This window comes from Octopus sinensis, linkage group LG24 (genome assembly GCF_006345805.1).
Source record: "Octopus sinensis linkage group LG24, ASM634580v1, whole genome shotgun sequence".
Classification (NCBI taxonomy): Eukaryota; Metazoa; Mollusca; class Cephalopoda; order Octopoda; family Octopodidae; genus Octopus; species Octopus sinensis.
This window is the reverse complement of record NC_043020.1, coordinates 14,358,421-14,370,763: the sequence shown is the minus strand read 5'-3', so window position 1 is coordinate 14,370,763 and position 12,343 is coordinate 14,358,421. Positions and strand designations below refer to the sequence as shown.

Sequence of the window (12,343 nt, the reverse complement as noted above, 5' to 3'; positions counted from 1 at the left end):
GTTTTGGCATGGGTTTTTACAGTTGGATGCCCTTCGTAATGTCAATCACCAGAGTGCCCCAGGTGTTTTTTATGTGGCACCAGCACTGACAAGGTCTGTTTTGGCATGGGTTTTACAGTTGGATGCCCTTCCTAATGTCAATCACCAGAGTGCCCCAGGTGTTTTTTTATGTGGCACCAGCACTGGCAAGGTCTGTTTTGGCATGGGTTTACAGTTGGATGCCCTTCGTAATGTCAATCACCAGAGTGCCCCAGGTGTTTTTTATGTGGCACCAGCACTGGCAAGGTCTGTTTTGGCATGGGTTTTTACAGTTGGATGCCCTTCCTAATGTCAATCACCAGAGTGCCCCAGGTGTTTTTTATGTGGCACCAGCACTGGCAAGGTCTGTTTTGGCATGGGTTTTACAGTTGGATGCCCTTCGTAATGTCAATCACCAGAGTGCCCCAGGTGTTTTTATGTGGCACCAGCACTGGCAAGGTCTGTTTTGGCATGGTTTTACAGTTGGATGCCCTTCCTAATGTCAATCACCAGAGTGCCCCAGGTGTTTTTTATGTGGCACCAGCACTGGCAAGGTCTGTTTTGGCATGGGTTTTACAGTTGGATGCCCTTCCTAATGTCAATCACCAGAGTGCCCCAGGTGCTTTTTATGTGGCACCAGCACTGGCAAGGTCTGTTTTGGCATGGGTTTTACAGTTGGATGCTCTTCCTAATGTCAATCACCAGAGTGCCCCAGGTGCTTTTTATGTGGCACCAGCACTGGCAAGGTCTGTTTTGGCATGGGTTTTACAGTTGGATGCCCTTCCTAATGTCAATCACCAGAGTGCCCCAGGTGCTTTTTATGTGGCACCAGCACTGGCAAGGTCTGTTTTGGCATGGGTTTACAGTTGGATGCCCTTCCTAATGTCAATCACCAGAGTGCCCCAGGTGCTTTTTATGTGGCACCAGCACTGGCAAGGTCTGTTTTGGCATGGGTTTTACAGTTGGATGCCCTTCCTAATGTCAATCACCAGAGTGCCCCAGGTGTTTTTTATGTGGCACCAGCACTGGCAAGGTCTGTTTTGGCATGGGTTTTACAGTTGGATGCCCTTCGTAATGTCAATCACCAGAGTGCCCCAGGTGTTTTTTATGTGGCACCAGCACTGGCAAGGTCTGTTTTGGCATGGGTTTTACAGTTGGATGCCCTTCCTAATGTCAATCACCAGAGTGCCCCAGGTGTTTTTTATGTGGCACCAGCACTGGCAAGGTCTGTTTTGGCATGGGTTTTACAGTTGGATGCCCTTCCTAATGTCAATCACCAGAGTGCCCCAGGTGTTTTTTATGTGGCACCAGCACTGGCAAGGTCTGTTTTGGCATGGGTTTTACAGTTGGATGCCCTTCCTAATGTCAATCACCAGAGTGCCCCAGGTGTTTTTTATGTGGCACCAGCACTGGCAAGGTCTGTTTTGGCATGGGTTTTACAGTTGGATGCCCTTCCTAATGTCAATCACCAGAGTGCCCCAGGTGTTTTTTATGTGGCACCAGCACTGGCAAGGTCTGTTTTGGCATGGGTTTTACAGTTGGATGCCCTTCCTAATGTCAATCACCAGAGTGCCCCAGGTGCTTTTTATGTGGCACCAGCACTGGCAAGGTCTGTTTTGGCATGGGTTTTACAGTTGGATGCTCTTCCTAATGCCAGCCACTTTACAGAGTAGATACTTTTTACATGTAACCAGCATCTGTGAGGTTTGTTTTGGCATGGTTTTTATGGCTGGACGCCCTTCCTAATGCCAACCACCTTACAGAGTGCACCGGGTGCTTTTTATGTGGTACCAGTACCAGCTAGGTCTGTTTGGCATGGTTTTTACATGATATAAAATTTACAAAATGACAAGTGGTGGTACAGGTGGCTAGGGTATCTATCAAACTGATAATTTTAAGATATGAGGACCACCTGTATCATCTCTTGTGAAAGGTAGAAGAGTCCAGTTTGCTGGACATTGTTGTAGAGCTGAAAACGAGGCAATTTCTACTCTTCTCCTCTGGAAGCCAACTACTCGCGATACCAGAGGGCGCACACTCTCCTACCCTGATGTAATCTCCAGGGATACAGGCATCCAGCAACAGGACCTCCGTAATGCTATGATGGACCGTGAAGTCTGGCGTAGCATGGTAAATTCCATTGTCTCAACCACAGTCGAACAATGATGATGATGATTGAGCTTTGATGATTCAGACCAGTTCAGTCTTAGCTCTTCAGGTTAATCCATATCTGGCCCAAATATTTTGCCTGTTTTAGGTCCAAACTGGTCAGATCTGGCCTCTCATACCTACTCTACAATGTCATTCTAAAATAAACAGTCACACCATTAAAATCTCAAAGTTACAAGATAATGCATGATTTACATTTGACAGAATAATCTGAATACAAAAGGGTTAAAGGATTACTCCAAGGTGAAAAAATTAGTTTTAGGGACCAGCAAAATGTGATAAATATAAAGGATCATGAGTGCAGACAACAGAGAAATGGGAAGCTAACAAGATGAGGAGGACCAAAATAAACAGAAGTACTTTTTTTCTTTTACTTGTTTCAGTTATTTGACTGTGGCTTTGCTGGAGCACTGCCTTTAGTCGAACAAATCGACCCCAGGACTTATTCTTTGTAAGCCTAGTACTTATTCTATCTGCCTCTTTTGCTGAACTGCTAAGTTACAGGGATGTAAACACACCACCATCGGTTGTCAAGTGATGGTGGGGGAACAAACACAGACACAAACTAACACATACATACATACATACATATATATATATATATATATTTGAAGGTTTGGAGATGATATACAGGTATTTTATATTAGAAGAAATGAGGTACTCAGAAATTCGGATGGTTTTATGTTTACAGATATTTATTTGTATATTACATGTTTTTATACATCATATATCATATAGATGATATATGATGTATAAAAACATGTAATATACAAATAAATATCTGTAAATATAAAACCATCCGAATTTCTGAGTACTTCATTTCTTCTAATATATATATATATATATATATATGATGGTCTTCTTTCAGTTTCCGTCTACCAAATCCACTCACAAGGCTTTGGTTGGCCTGAGGCTATAGTAGAAGACACTTGCCCAAGGTGCCACGCAGTGTGACTGAAACCGGAACCATGTGGTTGGTAAGCAAGCTACTTACCACACAGCCACTCCTGCACCTATAAACACTGTTTAAGTGTTTGTTCTTATTTGTTATACAATACATGAAAGGACTTTAGAAATTTAGAGACCATTTCAGAATGCAGTGTATATTTGATAACATTTTGGTTTCCTGTAGCTTTGCTCTCTTTTACAAACCCAGTGAACATATATTTCCTATTTCAAAGAAATTCAAACAATAGATATAAGACCCAAGTTTAAAAGATTCTCAACAATTCAACTTCTCTGGTTGACATTAAGATGCCCACACCCAACAGGGGCCTTAAATCTCACATTTTAGAGCTCCATGACCTTCATTTTTCAGGAGGAAAATCTTTTTAACAGGTTCAATAAGACTGGAATTTTGGAATATGCGCATAAAAATCAGTAGTATGGGATACATGTGGCCCGATTACAATTTTTTGGGGGTGTGTAAAGAGGGAAATAACCCTCATCTGCAATTTTGATGAAATTCGAAACATAGATATTCCAGTTCATTACAGAAAATATAACAGAAAAGTCTAATTCTTCAATTGCATGTTACACGGGCAACGTCGGGTATCTCTGCTAGTAACAACATATATTTAATATCATATATTTGATAATATCATATTTTTGACAATATTTTATATTTGATAAGAATATATGTTTAATAATACTATATATTCAATACTTTCTTATATTTGATAATATGATATATTTGATATCATATTTTTGAAGCATCAAAAATAGATAGTATCATATATTTAATAATATTATAGGTATTATATGTAAATCGGAGTTAGTATACATACGAAACATTGTAAAGAACTGTTGAGAATGCAGATCTTGTCCACCCCATGTGGTCAATAACTTGTTTCTGCGAGCAAAATCTCTATGATTGTAGGCTGGTTCAGTCCCAAATGAATCCACAATACGTAGCAAACAGCTGAAAATAAATTCAGTGGATTGATGAGAAACAGAAAGAGAGAGTAGTGGGAAAGAAAGAAAAAGAAAGAGTAGCGGAAGAGAAGGAAGAAGAAAGAGTAGTGGGAAACAAAGAAGAAGAAAGAATAGTGGGAATGAAGGAAGGGTAGTGGGAAAGAAGGAAGAAGAAAGAGTAGTGGGAAAGAAGGAAGAAGAAAGAGTAGTGGGAAAGAAGGAAGAAGAAAGAGTAGTGGGAAAGAAGGAAGAAAAAAGAGTAGTGGGAAAGAAGGAAGAAGAAAGAGTAGTGGGAAAAGAGGAAGAAGAAAGAGTAGTGGAAAAAGAGGAAGAAGAAAGAGTAGTGGGAAAGAAGGAAGAAAAAAGAGTAGTGGGAAAGAAGGAAGAAGAAAGAGTAGTGGGAAAAGAGGAAGAAGAAAGAGTAGTGGAAAAAGAGGAAGAAGAAAGAGTAGTGGGAAAAGAGGAAGAAGAAAGAGTAGTGGGAAACAAGGAAGAAGAAAGAATAGTGGGAATGAAGGAAGAAGAAAGAATAGTGGGAAAGAAGGAAGAAGAAAGAATAGTGGGAATGAAGGAAGAAGAAAGAATAGTGGGAACGAAGGAAGGGTAGTGGGAAAGGAGGAAGAAGAAAGAGTAGTGGGAAAGAAGGAAGAAGAAAGAGTAGTGGGAAAGAAGGAAGAAGAAAGTGTAGTGGGAAAGAAGCAAGAAGAAAGAGTAGTGGGAAAGAAGGAAGAAGAAAGAGTAGTGGAAAAAGAGGAAGAAGAAAGAGTAGTGGGAAAGAAGGAAGAAGAAAGTGTAGTGTGAAAGAAGAAGAAAGTGTAGTGGGAAAGAAGGAAGAAGAAAGAGTAGTGGGAAAGCAGGAAGAAAGAGTAGTGGGAAAGAAGAAAGAGTAGTGGGAAAGAAGGAAGAAGAAAGAGTAGTGGGAAAGAAGGAAGAAAAAAGTGGAGTAGGAAAGAAGAAGAAGAAAGAATAGTGGGAATGAAAGAAGAAGAAAGAGTAGTGGGAAAGAAGGAAGAAGAAAGAGTAGTGGGAAAGAAGGAAGAAAAAAGTGGAGCAGGAAAGAAGGAAGAAGAAAGAATAGTGGGGAAAAGGAAGAAGAAAGTGTAGTGGAAAGAAGAAGAAAGTGTAGTGGGAAAGAAGCAAGAAGAAAGAGTAGTGGGAAAGCAGGAAGAAAGAGTAGTGGGAAAGAAGAAAGAGTAGTGGGAAAGAAGGAAGAAGAAAGAGTAGTGGGAAAGAAGGAAGAAAAAAGTGGAGCAGGAAAGAAAGAAGAAAGAAAGAATAGTGGGAATGAAAGAAGGATAGTGGGAATGAAAGAAGAAAGAGTAGTGGAAAAAGAGGAAAAAGTAGTGGAAAAAGAGGAAGAAGAAAGAATAGTGGGAATGAAAGAAGAAAGAGTAGTGGGAAAGAAGGAAGAAGAAAGAGTAGTGGGAAATAAGGAAGAAGAAAGAGTAGTGGGAAAGAAGGAAGAAAAAAGTGGAGCAGGAAAGAAGGAAGAAAGAATAGTGGGAATGAAAGAAGAAGAAAGAGTAGTGGAAAAAGAGGAAGAAGAAAGAATAGTGGGGAAAAGGAAGAAGAAAGTGTAGTGGGAGAGGAGGAGGAAGAAAGTGTAGTGGGAAAGGAAGAAGAAAGTGTAGTGGGAAAGGAGGAAGAAAGTGTAGTGGGAAAGGAGGAGGAGGAAGAAAGAGTAGTGGGAAAGGAAGAAGAAAGAGTAGTGGGAAAGAAGAAAGAGAAATGTGTAGTGGGAAAGGAAGAAGAGTAGTGGGAAAGAAAGAAGGAAGAAGAAAGAGAAATGGGAAAGAAGGAAGAAGAAACAGTGGAAAAGGAGGAAGAAGAAAAAGTAATGGGAAAGAAGGGAGAAGAAAGAGAGAGAAGCGGGTATTATACAAAGAAAAAAATAAAATAGAAATTGGTAAAGGATTGATCCAATGGTAGTTTACAGGCAACATGCCTCATTTAGCTACTTATGATAGTAGGGGTTATTAACCCCTTTTGGTGGGGTTATCAACTCTTTAGTCTTGCTAAAGTGCTAGTGATATTTCTTTTATTTTCTTTTATTTGCTTCAGTTATTTGACTGTGGCTTTGCTGGAGCACCGCCTTTAGTTGAACAAATTGACCCCATGACTTATTCTTTGTAAGCCTAGTACTTATTCTATCAATCTCTTTTGCTGAACCACTGAATTATGGGTACGTAAACACACTACCATCAGTTGTCAAGCTATGGGGTGGGGACAAACATATATATATATATATATATATATATATATATACACTACCGTCAGAAATTAATTAGCACCCTTGATTTGCTCTTCACTCAAGGTATGTGCTGTCACCTAGTGGCCATATCTCGAACTATTGCTTTGTTGCGAGTTCACTGTTGCGCAGAATGATGACGTAACTTTGTTTGCAGAGCAGTTTGAGAGTCTACAGCCTTATGATGTTGACATAGCAGTGCAACAACAACTTGGAGTGCGGATGCAGACAAACTTCCTTTGTTTAATAGATATAGGTAGCGCCTCGCAAGGACCGACATCACACCATACTAAGTTTTCTCATCGCGTAAGACGTTTTGAACAGCTCATAGGTTAATTGATTTAACCTATTTAATGTAGAAATTTGAGAAGTGCTAATTTATTTCTGACGCAAGTGTATATATATATATATATACATACGACGGGTTTCTTTCAGGTTCCGTCTACCACATCCACTCGCAAGGCTTTGGTCAGCCTGAGGCTATAGTAAAAGACACTTGCCCAAAGTGCCATGTAGTGGAATTGAACCTGGGACCATGTGGTTAAAAAAAATACCCACAGTCCATACTGCAATGTGGGTAAGACAGGTGAACAAAAGAAAAAATAGATGTAAAATTGAGGATGATGATGATAGAGGAGGGAGAAAGAATAGGAGGGAGAGGAGGAGGGAAAAAAGAGAAAGAGGATGAGAAAGGGAAGGGGAGGAGGAAGGAGAAAGAAAAAAGGAGGTGGAAGAAGAGGAAGTGGAAGAAAAGGAAGTGGAAGAAGAGGAAGTGAAAAAAGAGGAAGTGGAAGAAGAGGAAGTGGATAGAGGAAGTGGAAGAAGAGGAAGTGGAAGAAGAGGAAGTGGAAGAAGAGGAAGTGGAAGAAGAGGAGTGGAAGAAGAGGAAGTGGAGAAGAGGAAGTGGAGAAGAGGAAGTGGAAGAAGAGGAAGTGGAAGAAGAGGAAGTGAAAGAAGAGGAAGTGGAAGAAGAGGAAGTGGATAGAGGAAGTGGAAGAAGAGGAAGTGGAAGAAGAGGAAGTGAAAGAAGAGGAAGTGGAAGAAGAGGAAGTGGAAGAAGAGGAAGTGGATAGAGGAAGTGGAAGAAGAGGAAGTGGAAGAAGAGGAAGTGAAAGAAGAGGAAGTGGAAGAAGAGGAAGTGGAAGAAGAAGAGGGGAAGAGGAGGAAGTGGAGAAAGAAGAGGAGGAAGAGAGGGAAGAAGAAGAAGAGAAGGAAGAAGATTAGAAAGAAGAGGAGATAGAAGTGGAGAAGAAAATAAAAATGGGGAGTAGCAGTAGGAGGAGGAGGAAAGAGAGTTGTAATACAGAACTCACCTGAATTTACCATAACCCCCTTTTACATGTTTCTTGAACTGACGTAAACCAACAAGGTCAGTGTAGATCATATCAACAGGTAAGTCCTTCCGGGCTTGACATGGAGACAACACCGATGGAAGTTTGGATAAGATCCTGACAAAAAAAAAAATCAAATCAAATGGATAAAAAAAAAATAATCAAATGGAGAAATAAAAAGCATAAAATGATAAAGAAAAAGTCATCTGTACCCTCTCTCTCTCTTACTTGTTTCAGTCATTTGACTGCGGCCATGCTGGAGCACCACCTTTTTAATCGAGCAACTCGACCCCAGGACTTATTCCTTGTAAGCCCAGTACTTATTCTATTGGTCTCTTTGCTGAACCGCTAAGTTGCGGGGACATAAACACACCAGCATCGGCTGTCAAGCAATGTTGGGGGGACAAACACAGACATACAAACTCACACACACACACACACACACATATATATATATATATATATGGGCTTCTTTCAGTTTCCATCTACCAAATCCACTCACAAGGCTTTGGTCGGCCCGAGGCTATAGTTGAAGACACTAGTCCAAGGTGCCATGCAGTGGGACTGAACCCGGAACCAACCACACAGCCACTCCTGCGCCTGTGTATCATTTTATTTTATTTATGCACCCTTTTTCAAGCCTAACCAGGCTCATGGGCCCAGTTTCCCGGTTTCTGTGGCGTATGTGTTACCCCCAGCTGGACGGGACACCAGTCCATTGTAACGTTACTTAAGATACAGGAAGGATGAGTAAGAGAAAGTTGGGGCGAAACAGTACAACAGGGGTCACCACCACCCCCTGCCGGAGCCTCGTGGAGCTTTAGGTGTTTTCGCTCAATAAACACACACAACGTCCGGTCTGGGAATCGAAACCGCAATCCTCTGACCGCGAGTCCGCTGCCCTAACCTCTGGGCCATTGCACCTCCACTCTGTGTATCATACTCAAAATATACATGTCCAGATCACAAAAGCAAAGTTTAAAGGGAGCAGTAGTAATTTCCTTTGATTTGTAGACAGAAGCAAATAGGAAATAACACTTACTGACCAAAGACAAAAAAGAAAACTATTTTGTTACACAGTAATAGCAGTGGTGCCCCAGCATGGCCGCAGCTTTCAGGCTGGAACATTTTTGATGATTTAAGTATAAGCAATACAGTTGACAAAGAAATTTGAATGCTAAAGGATTAACAACAACAACAACAACCTCACAGGACCCTTTCCTTTCTGGAAAGCGAATAGTGTATGAGTGAGATACATGCTTGTGTGTGTATGGAGGGGAGAAAATCAGGTGTAGTGTTGGCGAATCTCAGGCAGCATGGAAGTTTTGAAGGATGCAGTGCTCCGACAACTAACAACTGATGCTGGCAGTTTGTTCCATGCTTCAGCAACTCCCAGCGTGAAAAAATGTTTCCGAAAGTCATGGGAGCTGTGCTGTTTTCTGACTTTGTAAACATGTCCACGGGTGTTAGACAGATGGAGTTTGAAAAGGTGCTCAGAGTTATTGTTTGTAAGATGGTTAATAATTTTATGGGTGTCTGCCCAGTCAGTTGCCAGACTTCGGAGTTTCAATGTATTCATGCTCAGGGAAGTAAGGCATTCAGAATATGGTAAATGCCTGATGGAGGGTATTCTTTTGGTTGCATGTCGCTGAACGGCTTCCAGATGATTAACATCCTGGGCAAGATAGAGGTTCCAGACCGGTGATGCAAATTCCAGGTGAGGTTGTACCATAGCTATATAAAGTCGCAGATAGATATCAAATGTCTATAGAAGTTGAGGAGGACACTGTGTGAGGTTCAGATCTTTTTAAAAGATATTAACTAGCAGCACAGGTTGCAGATGATTTTCAGATTTTTGAAGGTTGCAAGTGGTTTTCGACCGGGGCCCATACAAAATTTTGTTGTTAAAATTTATGTGCTATAATTGGCTCTACTATACAGGCACAGGCATGGCTGTGTAGTAAGAAGCTTGCTTCCCAACCACATAGTTCTGGGTTCAGTCCCACTGTGTGACACCTTCGGAAAGTGTCCTCCAATATAGATCTGGGCTGACCTAAACCTTGTGAGTGGATTTGGGATATGGAAACTGGAAGCTGCCTGTTGTATATATAGTGTGTGTGTGTGTGTGTGTATGTGTGTGTCTGTGTGCGTGTGCCTGTGTGTGTGTGTTCATGTCTTTATGTTTGTGTTTGTCCTCCCACTTGACACACAGTGTTGGTGTGTTTATGTCCCCATAACTTAGCAGTTTCGCGAAAGAGACTGATAGAATAAGCACCAGGCTTAAAAAAAAAAAGACCAAGGGTTGATTTGTTTGACTAAAAACCGTTCAAGGTAGTGCCCCCGCATGGCCACAATCAAATGACTGAAATAAGTAAAAAGATTAAGAAACAAAAAATAAATACAGAAAATATTTTAACAATTTAAAAAAAAATAGAATTCCTTATAATATTTACTTATAAAAATATAATAGGATTTTTTAAACATTCAATGGTCGTGGGGGGTTCACCTGAGTAAAATAGGAATACAAAGGGGTCCCTCGGCAAAAAATGGTTGAGAACCATTGTTCTAAACAATCAAAACAAATCAAGTTAATTGACTTCAACTAGTAATTATGACTTCTTACTGTAGAGTGTGGGCCATTCTGCTGAAGAGGTAATTAAATAACAGGAAATGAATTCAACAAACCCAGTTAATTGTTCCATTTCACTTGTAATTGTGATGTTGTGTCCCAGTAAATATAAACTCGATATCAGGTCACTCCATTGAACAAGTTCTCCGAGTGGACCACCTGAAATGGGAGGTTGAAAACAAATATGTCAAACGCAAACCAAAATATCTTTAATATACTCAAAATACATATAAGTGTATTAAATGAAAGACTAAAGACTGAACTCTGAACTCTACGAGAAATTTATAAAAGGAAAAAAGAAAAGTGAAAAGTAATAGGCGCAGGAGTGGCTGTGTGGTAAGTAGCTTGCTTACCAACCACATGGTTCCGGGTTCAGTCCCACTGCGTGGCACCTTGGGCAAGTGTCTTCTACTATAGCCTCGGACCGACCAAAGCCTTGTGAGTGGATTTGGTAGACGGAAACTGAAAGAAGCCCGTCGTATATATGTATACGTATATGTATATATATGTGTGTGTGTGTGTGTATGTTTGTGTGTCTGTGTTTGTCTCCCTAACATCGCTTGACAACTGGTTGAGCAGTAGCATTTTCCTAGTGTGCATAATTACATGTATTTCTCTATCACTTATTTCGGTAATTCATCTAGCATATACTAATGCCCTATCAAGTAACAATTTTGATATCGATGGATAAAAGTCTACTATATTGAACTGTATGAACTTAGCTCTAAAATTGCTTCATTTGGTCTCAAACCAATGTAACATCTCGATTGTGTTATGCCATAAAAAGAAATTAGGTGCCTTCCTTATGTCTTTATTAACTCTTCTTAGGATGCGTTTACTCATATATATTATATATATATATATATATATATATATATATATATATATATATATATATATATCAACATATTTATCTATCTATATATATATATATATATATAAGCAAATCAAGATTGAAATCAAAATGGAAATTGTAGTTGTGGCCGACACCAGTGCCACCTGACTGGCACCTGTGCTGGTGGTACGTAATAAACACCAATCAAACATGGGTTGATACCAGTGCCACCTGACTGGCTCCCCATGCTGGTGACATGTAAAAAGTACCATCCGAATGTGGTTGATGCCAGTCTCCTCCCAGTAGGCTCCTGTGCCAGTGGCACGTAAAAAGCACCATCTGAACATGGTCGATGCCAGTGCCATCTGGCTGGCTCCCGTGCCAGTGACATGTAAAAAGCACCTACTACACTCTCGGAGTGGTTGGCATTAGAAAGGCATCCAGCTGTAGAGTCCTTGCCAGATCAGATTGGAGCCTGGTGCAGCCTACTGGCTTGCCAGTCCCCAAGTCATGCTGTCCAACCCATGCCAGCATGAAAAACAGACATTAAACGATGATGATGATGTGTTTTATATATATATATATATATATACTATAGCCTCACACTGACCAAAGCCTTATGAGTGGATTTTATACATGGAAACTGAAAGAACACTGTCCTATATATGTCTATATTTCTGTGTGTGTGTGTGTGTGTGTCTGTATCTGTGTTTGTCCTTCAACCATTGCTTCGCAACCGATGTTGCTGTGTTTACAACCTTGTAACCCAGCAGTTCGGGAAAAGACACCAATAGAATAAGTACTAGGCTTACAATGAATAAATCCTGGGGTTGATTTGTTTGACTAAAAGCTGTGTTCCAGCATGACTGCAGTTGCATGACTGAAACAAATAAAACAATAAAGAACTATGCCATTTTAATCCCAAGCAACGCTGAGTATCTCTGCTAGGCTGTTATTATATGTATAAAATCCTTTGTATCTCTGTCTGTTCCCAATGTATTCTCAAATGGCGCAACCAAATCAAATCAAATTTTACATGGTAATACTATGAGACCCCATGAGTGTCAACATGTAATTGTTTGGATTAAAACAATGCAACATTGGCACTGGTTCTGTATTACATCTCAAAACTCAAAGAATAAAAGTGAAACCTTCAACAGAGTAACAGTTATAAATAGTTTTACTTTTAATACTTTCAT

General features: G+C 40.4%; 1 protein-coding gene across 4 annotated transcripts in view; it reads right to left on the bottom strand.

Annotated features, from left to right (window-relative positions):
- LOC115223971 (alpha-1,6-mannosylglycoprotein 6-beta-N-acetylglucosaminyltransferase A-like) overlaps positions 1-12,343 on the bottom strand; it is a 125,450-nt gene that overhangs the window by 12,415 nt on the left and 100,692 nt on the right. For all 4 annotated transcript variants that reach the window (XM_036512729.1, XM_029794734.2, XM_029794733.2 and 1 more), the window contains 3 exons: positions 10,366-10,468; positions 7,663-7,797; positions 3,975-4,108 (listed from right to left, as the gene is read on the bottom strand). In XM_036512729.1, coding sequence (XP_036368622.1) covers positions 3,975-4,108; positions 7,663-7,797; positions 10,366-10,468 — 372 coding nt within the window. The remainder of the gene's footprint in view (positions 1-3,974; positions 4,109-7,662; positions 7,798-10,365; positions 10,469-12,343) is intronic.